Source organism: Halichoerus grypus, chromosome 6 (genome assembly GCF_964656455.1).
Source record: "Halichoerus grypus chromosome 6, mHalGry1.hap1.1, whole genome shotgun sequence".
In the NCBI taxonomy this organism is placed as follows: domain Eukaryota; kingdom Metazoa; phylum Chordata; class Mammalia; order Carnivora; family Phocidae; genus Halichoerus; species Halichoerus grypus.
In genome coordinates this window covers 143661357-143679441 of record NC_135717.1, presented here as the reverse complement: position 1 = coordinate 143679441, position 18085 = coordinate 143661357, and the positions used below count along the sequence as shown (strand labels likewise).

At 37.3% G+C, this 18085-nt stretch overlaps 1 protein-coding gene across 3 annotated transcripts in view; it reads right to left on the bottom strand.

Moving 5' to 3' along the window:
* Positions 1-448: 448 nt before the first annotated feature.
* Positions 449-18085, bottom strand: part of TMTC2 (transmembrane O-mannosyltransferase targeting cadherins 2) — a 388107-nt gene continuing 370470 nt past the window's right edge. For 2 of the 3 annotated variants that reach the window (XM_078076381.1, XM_078076384.1), the window contains one exon: positions 449-3113. In XM_078076381.1, coding sequence (XP_077932507.1) covers positions 2934-3113 — 180 coding nt within the window. In that variant the 3' untranslated portion in view covers positions 449-2933. Of the gene's footprint in view, positions 3114-10152; positions 10198-10720; positions 10858-18085 lie in introns of those variants that run through there. The other variant, XM_078076382.1, reaches the window with a different exon arrangement.

The following is an 18085-nucleotide window of genomic DNA, read 5'->3' as shown; positions in this document are numbered from 1 at the left end:
GTGAGGAGGGGGAGAGGGAGAAGCAGGCTCCCCATTGAGCAGGGAGCCTGACGGGGGGCTCGATCCCAGGACCCTGAGATCATGACCTGAGCTGAAGGCAGTTGTGTAACCGACTGAGCCACCTGGGCGCCCCTAAATATGACCATTTTAACCAAATGACCAAATGTGCTTGGGCTATTTCCTAACACTTTTCTACAGTTCATCAATAAAACAAAGCAAAAATTATGTCATCATTTTTGGAAAGTGGCAAATCTGATGTTACAGGCAGCCCTTAATATTATTATAACTATTACAAATTAATTATTATTGGTTATACATTAGCCTTGATGTGTCTCTGTTTGCTTCTCAATCCCTATCTTTTAAATACTTTTTCCAATTTCTGTTAAAATCCACAAGAGCGTTAAGTGTTGTTGCTGTAGAAGATTTTTAAAAAGGCTTACACAACATATTTGTTATCAATGCTTTATTGTTGAAAACAAAATTGAAATTCTCTGGCACATAAAACAATTATTTCTACAAAAGGAAAGCCTACAAATCTTGATAATTTATACAAATAACAGTTTCTCAAAAAATAAAACTTTAATTTAGTAAACTTGTCTTGTGCTCTATAGTTTTAGCACTGTCTGCAATAATCCACCATAAATCCCTGAGCGGAGACATTTTTTGACCGTGTTCTTTAGCAACCCCCCACCCACCTCCCCCCAAGTTGGTCAGTTACTAAGCCCAGCCCTGTAGTGAAAGGTGTCAGGGACATTTAGCTATTAAAGATCCATGCATTTTATGACACAGGCCCAATTATTAATGCTACTTGGGAACTGGGTCAACATGAAGTGCCTCTACTGTGTGCAATCAGTGAACCTATTAAGAACCAAGTGTCTGAAAGGAAGAACATTAACAACAAAAAGACATAAAATGTTAAGACTAGGAAGTCGTCATAGGTCAATAACTATTTAAATAAATAAAAATGTTAGACATTGAATTTATCTCTATATCCTTATATTAAATTCCTTATTTATTTACTTATTTATTTATTTGTTTTTTAGCAATTGCCAATGCACTAGAAGATGAAAAATACACTTCAACCCACATTTTTGGTTTGACCACGGGTTTGCTGTTGTTAAATGTTAAATATCATTCTGAAAACACAGTGATTTAGTTATAATTTAACTTTTGGCCCCTTCAATGAAATGTTTACAAAATAATATACACATTAGGAGGGGAGGGCCTTCTTATTAATGCCATCAACAAACCTCTCTCACTACATCTGCCCTTCTCACAAAAACACTAATGCCATAGGAACACTACTTTAAATCCTTTATCCCACTTTATTCAGATATGTAGCAAAACATATAAGATATGGAGAAAACATAATATGATGCATTTGTATGTCCAGCTTCCTTTTAGTGGGGATGCTGACCGATATTTACATGAAGTGTTAAAAGAAAGGAGGGAAAGCTAATTTTCAGTTGCAAAGAACTGACTTAATGAATCAAGTTTTGTTTTGTTATTTTGCTATGGTAGAATAATAAATAAATAAATACGTAGGGTACTCTATAGCTACTTTCTCTATGAAGAAGTTGATAGTGAACTTTTTTTTTTGCAAAGTTAATTTTTAGTAGGAAATTTGCAAGTCTAAAGAATGTTCAATAAATGTTTTCCTCTACTTCATTTTTACTTATGTAATGATCACTGAAGTGGTTACTAACAGGTAAAGAAATAAAATACCATTATGCTAGTGAAAATTAGTTTTCAACTGTGAAAAGCACTTAGCAGAAGACCTAGAAACACAGACTGATGATGCTATACTCTACTATCGCTTAAAATAAGTCATTTCTGATGTCTTTTAGGAAGAGCAAAACACAGTAAAAATAATTCCTTAAAAACATCAGCATTGCTGTTTAGGAACCTATCAGAAAGTGATTAGTATTTTATACCAACTCTTCCCAAAATATAAAATCATTGGCAACCGTTATTATACACCCTTTGCGCAGACTTGGTTTTTTAATCAGTAACATCTGGGAAGCTCATAGCATCTTCCCTTTTGTCTAATAGCTGCTGGTTAGTTATCGGAACTAGAACACTTTTAAGCTCTTTAGATGTAATCCTTATATAAGCATGCGCATTAACTAGAAAGAGCCATTTCAAAAGCCTAGGCAATTTGGGGGAATATGTTAGTGACATTAAGATAAAAAATGCCTGCCGACACGTATATGGTCTCCCCAACCCCCCCACGACACCAGTGCGAAACGTGGTTAGCTCAGCTCAGAACATGAAAAGCAAATGCTGTCCAAAAGAAACGAAGACTGTGATATCCAAATCATAAAATGTTATGTGCACTAGTCAGGAAACAACTATAGATTCTGACAGATCCTTACGTACTTAAAAAAAAATTTGTTCCCCCCTAAGTTTCAGAAACTGATAAGCAGGCTGTCCCAAAGAGGGAAGACAGCAGCGTCAGGACAACCAGCCAGCTCACTGGGATTCATACCACACTTGAATCACTCCCTATTAACACTTGATCTTAATAGTCTACCAGGGCTGAATAGACACTCTGACTTCCTCTCACAGTGTTTAAGGAACAATATAATTTCTAAATTAGATTTCAAAAATGAGCAAAATTTGTAACTTAGATTCCCTCCCTGTCCCCCCATCCCCACCCCCCAATGCCATAAGATCCTGTTTTAAGTGCTCCGGTTTATAGTTCTATGGGTAACAATTACATCCTTCAGGAGGTTTCCAATGTTCCCCTTTTTGGTGTTAACGGCTGTGCCAACAGCAAAGTGAATACTCCCAGAAGTGGCAGTGACCTCAGTGACCTCTGCCCCCCGTCTTGAAGTCCATACTAGCTCTTGTCATAGCCCTGCTGGGAAGTTCTGTTCCTTAATGAAGCCAGCTTTCAAATATGGAGGAGGGCGAGGTACTGCCCTCCAGTGTCAGGTCTTGGAAGTCTTTAAGCCTTGCTTTTCCATGATGTTCCACAGTTTGCGGAGATTGGACTGCGTGATGACGTCATCCGGCTTGAGCTGCAGCGCCCGCAGGTAGTTGGCCTCAGCCTTTTGGAGCCGGCCATTGAGATGGAGAATAGCCCCCAGGTTCATCAGAGCTGCCGGATACTGGAACCAGAGAGAAGGAGGAGAATGATTAAGAGGCTTGTTTCAAGCTTTCCTTCATGGAAGACAAAAATCTTCATCCACTTATGCAAATGACTCCCTTATGTCTGGAGGCATTTTATGGAAGCAATTTAGTAATCTATACAAATAGACCAAGATAACTAGGAAGAAAAAAAAAAGTTTTCAAACAGCTGGTGTACTTTGTGCGTTAAATAGGGCAGGCAGCTAGAAAAATAATTCTTCTTTAATGAGAAAGCATAGGTTACATACGAAAACCTAGTAACCTAGTCAGACTGTACTTTCCTAAGAAAAAAGTTAAAAGTCCTACATTTTCAGATAGAACTGAACTTTCTTTTTTCAACTCAATGCCAAGAAATATTAAGTTGGAAAAGTTGACAAATCTACGTCCACCCACTCTTTGTTTCTTCTCCTTAGCAATATTCCAGGCTATTTAGGCAAACATAAGTAAATAAGTTAAAAAATTGTAAAATTTTACTGATGTTTTCAGGGTAAAAACCCTGAAAAAAAATTCAAATGTAACCACTAACACCCTTTCCAAATCTAATCCAAGTAGTTTAATGAGACAAAGCTCTCATTTTCAAGTCAATTTTTTAAACTTCTAATGGTGAATGTTTATTATAAATACAGCAAAGTAAAAACATACCAAAACAGATACAATGTAGTGCAGAAAAATGTAACTTCTGTAAGAAACGTTTTATATTATTTGTTTAAAAGTAGTTGTGATTCTCAAACACAAAATTTTTTGTAATGGGTGATATTTGCAATACAAAGTTATCGTCTGAAAGGCCAAGTTAAAAAAAAAAAAATGAGTTATGTACCATTAATTTAATACAAGGGTCTCCATCCCTAAATTCTCAGACATTAGTTAACAACAACAGAAGTCTTTCCCAAAGGAAAAAATACTTTGCTTGCTATCTACAAATAAAGGCTGTTCTGCTCTGGTCTTGTCGCTGGAACTTTCTGGCTAACACAAAGCAGCTAATGTTTTGGCAGTTACACAAATGCATATTTCAAATATCAGATAAAACTAAAAATGTTTATGCTAAGATTGTGTTTTCATTTTACAGATGGTGTCAACTAGTAATTGTCCTGGCAACTCTGTGATGCAGTGTAAAGTAATTCACAATTATTTTTACAATTTAGTATTTTCACAAAATGCGTGCATTTTTCAGCTGAATTCATGTGACTCCACTCTTTACTGTAAAAACAATTATTTCTGAACCAAAAACAATGCTGGGGGCAGGGCTGAATAGCTCAGAATAAACCAACTGGAAAGAGATGATCAGATTTAGATTTTAAGAGGTCTAGATTTGAATTCTTGCTCAACCACCGACTGTGACCTTGGTGAGGTCCCCTATCATACTTTTCCTCCTTTTATTCTGCTTGAGGTATAGCACATGCATGGTTATGATTTTTATGCTGTTATACATACTTTATAATATTTATTTCAATGGCTACATAATATGTCTCTGGGTGTATAGCAAAATTCTCTTAAGTCCTCAACTACGGGGCATTATTTTCAAACTTTTCTACATCCTTTTTTTCTTTTCCAGAAATAATGTTGCAAATATAAGCTATTCCCGACCTTCAAAAACCTTTTGGTCAGGATGACTCCATACTTATCAAGGAAAATACAGATGGTCAATTTCTAATTTTAAGCCCCAATCCAAATAAACATAGCTCTAAATTACATGTACCACGAAGCTCCACCCTGGGAACCTAAAATGACACCTCCTCTATCTTCCCAAAAGAACTTTGTTATCATTCTGCCCATTATTATCTTGAGTTTCTGGAAGCCTAGACACATTTCTGAATTATATTCCCTCACAGAGCTTAGCACAACTATCGATAAACAGCTACTAAATTGATGGCAAAGTGCGTTCACAGCCCGAATTACTAGAGATGCTAAGTAGATAAAATGTTCAGACTTCCGCTTTCCTGAGTGGGAAGAGCGGATATGGGGAGGGAGGACCATGGTTGGAGAGGGACGGGGGCTGAGAGAAACCAGATGGCTCTGTGGGATCGTCATTATTTCTTGAATCACTTTATTATCAAAGTATCTGTGCCTCACTATAATTACCATTCAAAGGGATTATTAAAAACACTCTAAAGTCACAGAGTCACAATGCCTACGTGCCGGTGCCAGTTCTGCCCAGAGCTGTGTGCACTTGGGCAAGTTGAGTGAACACCCGAGACTTCAGTTTCTTCCAGAAATGGGATGATAACAGTCCTTGCTTCGTAGAACTGCTGCTGGGATTATATGAGACTACAACATTATTGCCTTTTCCCTCTTCTTTTCTGTCTCTTTATCATCTCAGAAACACAAAGCAGAATCTCCTGTCAGTGTGGCTGAGTGACCACGGAGAGCCAGCGCTGTGGACCTGTGACCTGGTTCTACCACCCTTCCCTGCTGTGTGGCATTTCTCAGGCTAACGCTGGAAGGGAGAGATGTGAAAACGTGTGGTGAAGTAGGCCCAGCCACAGAAATAGGCTTTACTATTGTTTCTGACTCGCAGCCGGGTTCTTTTGTCCCTGGAATACTTTGGAGACACCCCCCTGCCATCAAATGATGAAAAGGGAAAACTGAATATTATTCTAAAAGAAAAACACAATTAGGAAGTTAAATTGGTCATCAAAATGAGTTCTGAATGTTAATTATAATAGCATTTTTGGAATAAGTTTAATTTTGCATTATCCACCCTAGCATGTTACTCATTAAACAAAAATAATCAAAAATTGACATTATGAAGTTAAAATGGGATAACAGATCCCATAAAAGTTTACATATACTCATTGTGTTCCTTAAAAGAGTAAAAAGCCAAGTAAACTAAAAGTGTATATATTTAAGAACATAATATTTTTAAGCAGCTAGCGATTTCTATGTTTAGATGTAACATTTTGGTTTGAACATGTCTATCTTACTACAGTAAAAAAAAAAGTTTTTTTATTTTCAAAACCTACAAACATACATCATTATGCAATGCTTTCTAAAACATCACTATAGGGGCGCCTGGGTGGCTCAGTCGGTTAAGCGTCTGCCTTCAGCTCAGGTCGTGATCTCAAGGTCCTGGGATCGAGCCCCCCATGGGACTCCCTGCTCGGCAGGGAGCCTGCTTCTCCCTCTGCCTGCCGCTCCCCCTGCTTGTGCTCTCTTTCTCTCAATCTGACAAATAAATAAATAAATAAAATTAAAAAAAAAAATCACTATAGCTTCTCGTTTGAGTGAGTGGAAACTGAGTGAATTTGCATGTAGGCTCAAACATGACCTAAGTAACAGGTATCACTGCCTCAGGTAACGGCTTGAAAGTGTCAACAGTTATTTTGACATAAACAGTTTCACGTGTTTGTTAGAAATTTACGAATAAAACTAGATATAGACTACTTTTTGTTATTTGGTTGTTTTCTCTCTTCAAAGACAAGCCTTCCCAGCAGTGACCAGAGGTACCTTACTGGATGCCCAAGGGACTGAATGCCTGCAGCCTTGCCTCTAGTTCAGGAGTGGCCTCCGCATCCCCTGGGAGCTGGGTAGAAATGCAGAATTTCAGGTGCCAACTGGCGAATCAGAATCTGAATTTTAACAAGATCCCCAGGTGTTTTGTACGCTCGTTACACTCTGAGAAGCAGTGTTCTAGAGGTTATTTCCTGATCTGAGATCATATTATTCTCCAACTTTTGAGTTTGCTATGGCAGGATGAAGTCCCTTATAGAACAAAGATTATCAGATCAAATGTCTCTCCTCCCATAAAGTGAATTCTTTTGGCCATGCAATTATTTAAAGTAGTAAATGTTCAAATGAAACTTTATTAACAGAAGCTGTAAAATGACTATATATCATTAGACAGGAGGGGGCATAAAAAGCCTTTTCATAACCAAATAGGAGCATGTAAAAGTTTTTAACAGAATTAAAGACTACCTAGCGACATAACTGAAATGCAAGAAGTCCAGGTGACTGGCTGTGTGATGACACATTGGGGTCATTGCTCTCTGCCTACTGTGACTCATGGGCTGAGGAACAGAAACCCAACCACAACTGCTGACGTCTTCCCTCATACACATCTTCTTTTATTAAAGACAGCTGATGAAATGTTCAGCATGTTAACAAAGACAGTCAGCAGCTCGCAACCCAGAAAAATGGAGCTTGTGGCTCCATGCAACAAATGTACCACCTCCCACATCACAGACTAGAAAGGAGAACCAGACCTTTCTCGTTTCCTTGAGGAGGACAGATGCTTGACATCAAAGGGGCTGACTGGTAGCCATACTGAGGCAACAGATGACGTCTTTTTCAAGTCTCTGGGGAATTATGATTTTATAGTTACTTGACTGTGGTCTTTGGCTTATTTCTCCAACATTGGAGGAAATAAGCAAAATTCAAATAATAGGTGTATATTGGGGTGGGGCAGGGCAAAGGCAAAATTATGCAGGTCTGATTCCAGTCCAACACCTTTGAGGCTCCCAAGGAACTCAGGTGAGCTCACAGGCTATCCCGAGCACACAGGATTAGAAGACAATGTTATTTTCCTGACCTTTGCCTATTATGTAGTCTGGGAGAGTATCTACGGAGGAGGAATAGTAAAACCATATGGGGATTGAGGATTGGGCACTCATGTTTCCACTGAGAACAGGACTAAAACATAGAACTTTAAAGAGAGGACTTGAGTAGAGCCTAGAAAAAGGAAAAGGGATTGGTTGAGATGGTCCAATTAGGCAGGAGTTGGAAATCCACACAATTGGGTCTTCTTACCCCATTAGTCCCTGTGAACCACTTCCCTTTGGTGAAGGTAAATCAATAGGCAACAGAAGCTTTGAAAAAATACACAAACAATGAATCATGGAACACGACATCAAAAACTAATGATGTACTATATGGTGACTGACATAACATAATAAAAAAAAATGAAGATAGAAGTATTTGACCAATATTTCTAATTTTATAAATCTGTTTATTTCCATTCAAAGTGTTGCTGAATTCATCCATTTAGTCACATATTCACTGTTGTATGAACTAAATAACTTTTGAGGAAGAATTTCTGAGGTTAGCCTTATCCAGCTCTTAATTAATACACTAAATTTGGGGGATGTTTTTAAGATAACCACTTTTAACTTCTGAATATAATTTGCAAACTTAAATGACTTTACCCAGGCTAAAATTTTTAATGGATTCTCATTCTTTTTCAGATAGTTACTGAATAACTTAACGAAGGCTACATACTACTATTCAACTGTATTCATTCAGTTGAAATTGCTTACCCAATTGAATTTACTGGAGCAGTAACGGTACCATGATGCTTAAAAAATAATGGTATAAACTTTAAAAAAACATATTCATGAAAAAGAGTATTTATGCATCATTTTAAAGGATCTCTTTCTACTTATTGTGCCTTGTACATGGCAGGTATTTAGTAAATAATTACTGAATTAAAGATTATCTCAGGCTTATGGGGAAAAAAAGGGTACCATGAACTCAAAGTTTTATATCTTATTCCCCCTCCGCTCCAACATCATTCCTTCTCCTCTATCTCACTGGCATGCTTAACGGTCAATGCCAAGCTAGAAACCTGAATAAATTATCCTTGATTCCTTGCCTTCCTTCATACACACATATATACGTACATCCAGCTGTTAAGTCTTGACAATTTTACCCAGTTATCTCCCTTCAATTTGTCTTCTGATTATACTTGGTCCTTTTCTCCCTACTTGGTTTAAGCCCTAATCACCATTTCTTGGATTATTTAAATAAAATCATTTTGAGAAAGAAGAGTAAGTGAATGGGTAGCTGAACAGATTAACAGGTTACAGATTAAATAAATGAACACATGAGTAAAGCCATATGCAGGGTTTTTACTATAAATATTGTAGGTATACAAACAAAAGTTTCCGAGAATACACAAAAACTGTGTACTTAACTAACAAATTAAACTTTATAAAGACAACTGAAACCCCCAAATATCTCTCGCTATCCTATTCCTGAACTCACCCCCAGTCTCCCAAGAAAAGCACTATCCCGAAGTTGGTATTTATCGTTCCAATGTACATTTTACACTTTTATTTTTCCTGTACCCATAATAAATGTATAATCTTACATATTTATAAGTTTTAATTTCATAAATTTGTCATCACATATCAAGAGATGTCATCCTGCCAAGCACGCAACAAGAAACCTGGATTTTTTGCTCATCATTTTGTTTTTCAGATTAATCCATGTTGATATATGTAAGGTTTAGTTCTTTTACATGAATTCCATTGAATGACTACCCATTCTCTTAAGGATGAACTTTTCTTTGAAAGAAGGCTGCTATCCATATTCTTGTGACTATCTCTACCCGTATTTATTGAGAGAGTTTTGAGGATTGGAACTCCTGGATCACAGAGGATCTGCAACCTTGCCAGACATTATCAAACTGTTCTTCAGTGTGGTTGTATCAATGCATCGGCATCAACATGGAACAGGGGTCCCTTTATTTCATATCCTTAATGACACTTGACATTGTCTCTTTAATTTCTGCAAATTGAATGTGGTAAAATAGCATTTTATTCTGTGTTTGATTTCTTTTTCCCTGATTACTACAAAGGCCAGTAACATTTTCATGTTTATTAGCTTCTTCTTTTTTCTTTTCAGTGATCCATCTGTTCTTTAACATTTAGACGGAGTAAGTTTTGTAAGGGTGGCACCTACATGGTGGTATTTGAAAGGTAATTACACAGAGCTCCCACTACCTCAAAACAGCCCCTGAATAGGACTCTCTGGCCTAATGTTTTCCTGGTCAGAGTCACTTTCCCAAGGCGGACGATCGGATAAGCACTGCTTCTAAGATGAAAAATCTGTTATACACCAAATGGAAAATCCTCAGTAGAGGTGCACTTTCAAAGTGGGTGGGAGGATGACAGAAATCTGGGCAGTAGAGAAGGGCAGCAGGATCCACAACAAGGTCTTGCAACAATGCTGGGGAATCCTGGATGAAATCCTGGCTCGCAGCTCCTAGTTAGCCCCACACAGAACTGACCTTTCTTTATGGCCTGCTTCTCTGGCTTTATCTGCTTTCTGGCTTTCTTCTTAGTTATTTTTCTTAGGGACAACAAGAAAATTTAAAGTGAGCAGTATGTTTCATATTCGCCCTCTCTTTATCACCCTCCATTTTTACTGGCACTGTCTACTACACATCACCTCATCCGTTCCTAAATTCTGTCAGTCTCCTTTTGTCCTTCCATCTTCAATTCCTGCTTTACCCCAAACTATCTCCCACTTGACCATTTTTTTAAAACACAAATGGAGTTTCAGAGGGTCAACCTGTGCCTACAGAAAAGAATCCAGACTCTTCAGCCCAGTGCTAAGAAACCCGTTACTATGTGGCACCCAAAACAAGCCCTCAATATACCCTCTGTGTGAGCCGGGTGAAGCTTCTATTTCTGCCATGTGCCATTTTGAACATTCATTTTTTGTCAGACTGTTTCTCTGACAAAGCCTTTCTTCCATTTTCTTTTCAGCCAACTTCTGCTCATTTAAAAAAGGAGTTTAACAATCTCTTATTCATAGTTTACTTCTCTATGTTCCCATAGTACTGTCTATATACATTAATTGCAACACTTACCACAATGAATTATATCTACTTGTTATAAGCATCTGTCTTCTGCTGGAGAGTGAAACAGACAGTGAACTTATTTTAACTCTCTGTATCGTGCCAGTGCCGGGCTCTGGCATATGAAAGAAATTCTCAATGAATGCTTGCTGAAAGAAGGAAAAAAATGTATGATTTAGCAGAAAGAGCTGACCTAGAAGAGGTAAATTCTAGCCCGATCTCCAAGTAACTTAATAAACAGTTACTAAGCACCTACTTTATGTCAAGTTTGCTGTCAGACACTCTAGATAAGTGCCGAACAAGAACAATATTTTTTTAGTCTGTATACAGTTTTAGTTAACTTTAACTGCACACTTGCTATTTATCACAAACCATTCGGAGGTGTACATACCTCTCATTTATGCCCCTCAAATTTACGAGGTCAGCGTAACTGTTATCCATTCATTGTTCTAAGCATCGTTCCAAGCACTACAGGGGACTTCACAGATGGATTCCCTGCCTTCAAGGTGTTTATAGTTCAGTGCATGAATACAAATTTTTCTACTACAGAAAAGAACCAGACACGCCTAGAAGGGTGAGCTGTGGAGGAGAGGGGAGATTACTTCCTCATGGCTACGAGGCTATTAGACAAGATGAGTTGTCAGGTTGCTTCGAGTCTTTAATTCTTTCGAATGGCATACAAACTTTTGAAATTGGTTGTCACGTCAAAATCAACTTGTTACTTTTTAAAAGTGTTTTCAGCAAACCGCTGAGAACAGAGCCAACAATGGACAGAAGCCCTAATAGAGAAGAGTCTGAATTTCAATTAGTTTGGAGATTAAGATGTCAACAGTGACAGCCATGCTGTAACCCTTCTGAGACCAAATCAAAATGGACCAAAAAAAAAAAAATCATATTAAAAAATGAAATATTGATATAATAAACTAAAAGATCTGTTACAAAATTCTGTGATAAAACAAAAATCCACACGCAATGCAATGGTCTCAATTCAGAAATGATAGTTCTTTGTAGTCATATTTTGACTACAGTCATATTTTGAATAAAGTATCTCTGCAAAAAGATTTACCAAATTGTACACACGGCAAGGGAAAACAACATGGGGGATCTAGTAATGGCAAGGCAAATTCTGACAGATAATAGAGATGATTCATCGTGATTCTCAGTTTCAACACAGTATTTGCGTTTTTGAAATAGCTTTTAATAAAACAAAAGAGGTACAGGTGACAAGCAAGACACAACGCTGTATTAAGGGAGTAGTTTCCATTTCTCAGTGACACATTTTATCCTGTGTGCTCAGTCCTTCTCTCCTACATCTGCCCCATCCCAGCGGGTGTTGCAAGAATGCTCATTTAACTTTTATGATGGGTGTGATTGCCACAATGTGGAGTGCTATTCATTTCTATGGCAATCAAAATGCCAAAAGCTGTGGGTGGGGGAGAGCAAACAGTGACTGTAACAGAGTCATTTCAAAGGTGGTAGTTATTTCTAACAGATTTTAAAGTGCACATACTAAATTAAGACTATAACTCAGAAACTATTCTTCACTGGCCATGATCCTATTTCAAAGACAGGTTTTCCTGATGCCCTTAATTTCCTCAGAACATCTCTCACGTGATCCAAACGGGAAACCTAGATCTCACGCCACCTAATTGTCACTCATAGCTTTTATAAAAGGCAATCAGAACACTATTTATCTTGACTGGCAATAAGCACGTAGCTCATCATTTGAAGTACAACTACAAATAAAAGTTCTACATGAGTGAGAAAATATATGACCTAAAGTGCATGCAGATTAGAAGAATGAAAATAAGTAGAATTTATTGAAGGTTAAAAACCTTAAAGGAATGAAATTTAGGAAAGAATCTGCACAATAGGCAAAATCTGAAAAACACCAAGAACTGTCTACCCTTACTAATGTGGATAGCTGCTACAAAAACCTACAGCATCTTCTTTTCCTTGTCTTTGAACCAAATTCCTTGTCTGTTTCCAAATATGATTTAAGCAACATAATTCACTCTACACTTTATTCATTTCTTTTTGGTATGAAGGGGAGGGAAGAACATGTGCATGCTTTCTCAATCATAATGGTATTACGCAGAAGGATTTCCAGCTGTATGGGCCATCCACGTGTGTATGTGCAAAGCGTGAGTTTGAATATATCTAATAAAATGATGCTCATTCCAAGGAGTTGAAACATGTCCCTGGGATAATCATGTTGTTATTAAAATGTATCTCAGAGATACACTGGAAGTTGAGATTTGAGTTTATAATATTTAAGAACTTAATTGTCCTGGGAGACAGAGGCAGAGAAAAACATTTTTTCTTTTTTTCCTTTTTTCTTTTTTTGGAGGGCTGGCTTTTTTGCTATGCAAATTGATGATCTGATTTTTTAAAAACACAATGCAGCAAGAGCTACAGACATACTACATTGAGTGTTGAGTTTGATAAGTTGATGAGCACTGGGTGTTCTATGCAACTGATGAATTACTGTACTCTACATCTGAAACTAATGATGTACTATATGTTGGCTAATTCAATTTAAATAAAAAGAAAAGACATACTACATTGATAAAACGCATGTTACAACAGGAGTAAAGATTCAACAGATGCCATGACAATCAAATTCAGGAAAATGTTTTTAACCTATGTATGTATCACATCTCCAATTGACTTCTATGTTTGCCAATAAGTGGATGTGATTAGATGGAGGTCAACTGAGAGAGTTTGCATATTGTTGAAATGACAGCCTTATTCCCGAATAGGCCTTACTGAAAATAATCATTTTTTTAAAAAAGATAAACATGGAAATGAGCATGTCAGAGACCTCAAAACAGTGGATTAAATGAAATTTAGAGTACGTATGCACGCTCTAAGATGGGTAAGACATTTTTTTCCTTTGACAAAGCAGATAGAGTGAAGAAGCAGGATTCACTCAAGGGTGACAGTGTCATTCAGATCAATCACATTTCAACATGATATCAGAAGGCAGCATGGAGCACTGGGTGTTATGCACAAACAATGAATCATGGAACGCTACATCAAAAACTAATGATGTAATGTATGGTGATTAACATAACAATAAAAAATTAAAAAAAAAAAAGAAGGCAGCAACTGTCCACCCACAGAACAAATATGAAGAAACATGTTTCACGAAAAGAAGTCACCATAGGCTTCACGCACACAGCAAATGGAAAGTTTTGTTAACACTCTTGAGTTAGGATGATCAGATCAAACATAACGCACAGGGGCAAAACAATTCCTACAGAAACTATAAATCTTTCCAGAGACTAAAAATAAAATGTAAACACACTGTCTGATGCCTGGCATTCTATCTGCACTTTTATAGGACCAAGACTTTGTTGATACACGCTTGGAAAAATAATGATGCAAGGTCTTCACACATCATTTCAGAAAATATTCCATCAGGACACACCAGTCAAGGTGAAGCCATGCTGTACTCCAAGCCAATACACTTGCCAAAGTGTCACACCTGCTGAAAATGTAAAAATAAGCATAGCTTGTGTGTATCTAAACTCATGGCAAATCAAGGGAGGTTGAATGGCAGAACTTCTGCAACTCATACAGTATAACCTCACATATTACCCTCAAGATCTCTACACTCAATTATACATTTTGCCTTTATTTTTGAAATGTTCATACCCTAAATTGCCACATTCAGACTACATCAATCATCTAATTTAGAGCCCGTACAGTTAGCACATTTTTATATCTTTAAGACGGTTTTAAAGATGGGCTTGATGACATTTTTCTCCATAATAGCTTCCTAAATTGTATATAATACTGATTTGGTATTGCTGTTACCTACTCTACCAATGTCTCATCTCTTCTCTGAGCAACTCTATTTTTAAAAATGCTACACCCTTACTTTCTTGCCTCCCTTCCTTGGTCTATCCACTTAATATAAAACAAGGAAGCAAGCAAATAACAAGCAATCAATAAAGCAATCACACAGACCCAGAGTCCAAGCAATTGCTGGCCTCAGATATATTTATTGGATACTTATTCACTCATATACCACAAATAACAACCCAGACGGGACTTGAAGAGGAAGTAAGAACAAGATAAATTATTTTGAACCCAATGATTAATACTCATATGCTAACTCTGATTTCTTTTAGACTCATCTTCCATACTGAGTTAGGGAACCATAATGATTATGTGATACATGTCAACTATGTTTACAAAATCACACAGTAATACATTTTTACCTCCTCAAAAAACATCATTTTGTATTGACAATAAAACAATCTTGAATAGTGATCTGATATTGAACTACAGAAAAACTTGGCCATATATCACCTCTACCTATGATTTATGTTGAACAAGTAAAACACAAAGGTCTTTTCTAGAAGTACAAGAAAAGCACAGCTTTTTAATTCTTTCATATAAGAAACCAGAAGCAAGATCTTTTTCTGTTATTACATATTAGTTATTCTTTAAAACAAATTATCTTATTAATACTTCGCTAACTAATTAAACTACAGGCCATTTATCTCGTAAATGTTTAATGTCCATTACCTATAATAATTAAATCCAATTTCAGTATCTTGAAATGGCTCATAGAAATTAAGCTATGCTCTAATGCCTATAATTTAACACTTCTTTTTACTTCAGTCAAAGACAGAAGTTGAAGAACTTTGTTAACTCCTTTGGTTCATCCAAGAGAAGTAGGAATGAAATGGTAATTATAAAGTCAATATTCTTATGAAATTAAGTCCAGGATGCTATGGAATATGATCACTTATAGTGGCCACGTGAAAAAGCGGCCTCCAGCAGAGAAGCAGAGTACACGTGACTAAGCTGTACGTCTATTTAACTCCAGAACCTGGGAACAACGAGAAGCCAGACAGCATGGCCATCCCATGAAAAGGGGAATGGATGTATGAAGCTATCTCTTACCAAATAGATGGGATTTAGGGGAGATGAAAAAATTATTTATAACAAAGAAATAATAATGAAGAATTTAATGAGAAAGTCACAGATGGAGCCTTTTGCAGGCTGCAAATGGTTAAAATGATATCTCTCCTGTAATCCTTGAAACTATAATTTCTAAAATAAATGTGAGTTCTTCAACTATCTCATCCCTTATAGCCAATTTTATTTCCTTTTTTTTTTTTTTTTGAAGATTTTATTTATTTGAGAGAATGAGATAGAGAGAGCATGAGAGGGGGGAGGGTCAGAGGGAGAAGCAGACTCCCTGCTGAGCAGGGAGCCTGATGTGGGACTCGATCCTGGGACTCCAGGATCATGACCTGAGCCGAAGGCAGTCGCCCAACCAACTGAGCCACCCAGGCGCCCGCCAATTTTATTTCTTTTTAAAATATAATTTTTTCATTCATTCAACATCTAATTTTTGAGCACCTACACTGGAAATTCAGCAGTACACAAAACAGTTAAAAATCCTGGGCCTCATGGAGCTTATATCTTATTTGTAAGACACAGATAATAAACACAAAAATATAATCAAAATATATAGCATATTATATTGTGATACATGAAAGGACAAAAAATATAGCAAACATAAGGTTGAAGGAAGGTATGTGAGGAGGCTGGTCCACAAACCACAGCCTGGGAGTCATATCCAGCCCTTTTACTCAAAAGGAAAAATAATACATCAAAGCACATGAAAATTACATAAGATTCTAATTTCAATGCTCATAAATAAAGTTTTTTTTGGAAAATAGCCACATTTAATCATGTATGCATTGTCTATAGCTGCTTCCATGCTATAAAAGCACAACTGAGTAGCTGCAACAGAGACCTATAGCCGCAAAACCTAAAATATTTACTGCCTGGTCCACTACAACAAAAGTTTGCTGAGCCCTCATATACAATATTAAATAGGAAGATCTCTAAAGGTCTTAAGAGAAGACAGCATTTGAGTGTAGAATTGAAGGAGGCGAGGAAGTAAATAGCACAAGGAGTGGCATGGTCTCCCACGCTTTGAATGCTGTTTTGAAAGCAGACTAATGAAGGAGTCAACTGCACTATTATAGCTCAGCAGTGATGCTGATGTCCTTGACAAGGATAGTAGCAGTGGAAGTTGGCCTATGCAATTAGAAGAATGACGCGATTTGCTGCAATGGGAAAGACCATGGGACAAGAAGGCGTGGGAAGAAGATCATGAGTTCAATTCTGAACTAGTAGCTTGATGGGTCTGTACAAGTATAGATACTATGTAAACACTGGGGAGATTAGTCTGGAGTCCAATGAAGAGATCTCAGCTGGAGATTTAAATTGGGGAGCCATCAGTATATCAATGCTATTTAAAGCCATGAGAGAAGATAAGATCTCTGAGAAAGTGATGATACAGAGAATAGCAGGTCAAGAAAAAAGAAAGAAATCCAAGGTCAAGAGATTGGATGGATGGGAAAGAACAAGTCAGGGGGATGAAGGTTAAGAGGAACCAGAGCTAAGAATCTGGAAACCAAGTCAAGAAAGTGTTTTCAGGAGGAATGAGTAATCATCTGTGTCAAATGCTACTGATAGGACAAGTAAAATTAGAACTGAGAACAAATGGATTTAATGTTTTTGAGTGTTGTTCCAGTAACTTTGACAAGAGCAGCTTTGGTGACATCACTGGAGAAAAAGGCTGCCTGGAGTAGGTCCAAATGAAAATGGAAAGCTTTGCTATAAAGGGAAGGAGGAAAATGGAGTGATAGCTAGAGGCATAAGTAGGCTTGAGAGGCTTTTTGCTTTTCAATTTGGGGAGAGATAACGTGATGTTTAATTGTTGATGGGATATTTCAGTAGAAAGGAAAAGTTTGTTAATACAGGAGAGACAGTGAAAGAGAGGGAGACTGAGAGAGAGAGAGAGACAGGAGGCAAGTAACTGCAGGACTAATTTCCTTCAATAGTTAAGAAGAGAGGCATCTAGTGAAGAAAGGAAGAGGCTCTTTGAGTTAGAAGTATAGACAGTTTATAACAGTAGGAAAAAAGGTATCATTTAAAGGCACAAATGCCAATAGATGGTTACATGGGGGGATGGACGCTTGTGAAAGTTCTGATTACTTCTGCATTCTCTATAAAAAAGGATACAAGGGTATCAGTTGAGTGAGATGATGGGGAAAAAGATGTTGGAAATTTTAGATGCGAGAGCAAAGTATGAAGTTATCTAGAAAAATATCAGAAAGAATGGACTAGAAAATTATAACATGACTGCCACCCAGCACTAAGGGCTCACTTGAGGCCAGTGTTATTGAACTTTAAAATGAGTTGTGTTTTTCTCTAGCTATGTTTAGCTTCAAGATGCAGACATAGAGCAGGCAGAGATGGATGTAGCCAGGTGTTGATTTGGCCAACAAGTATGATGAGACAAAAAGAAGCAAAGGAATGATTATCATGACTGATCTTGGA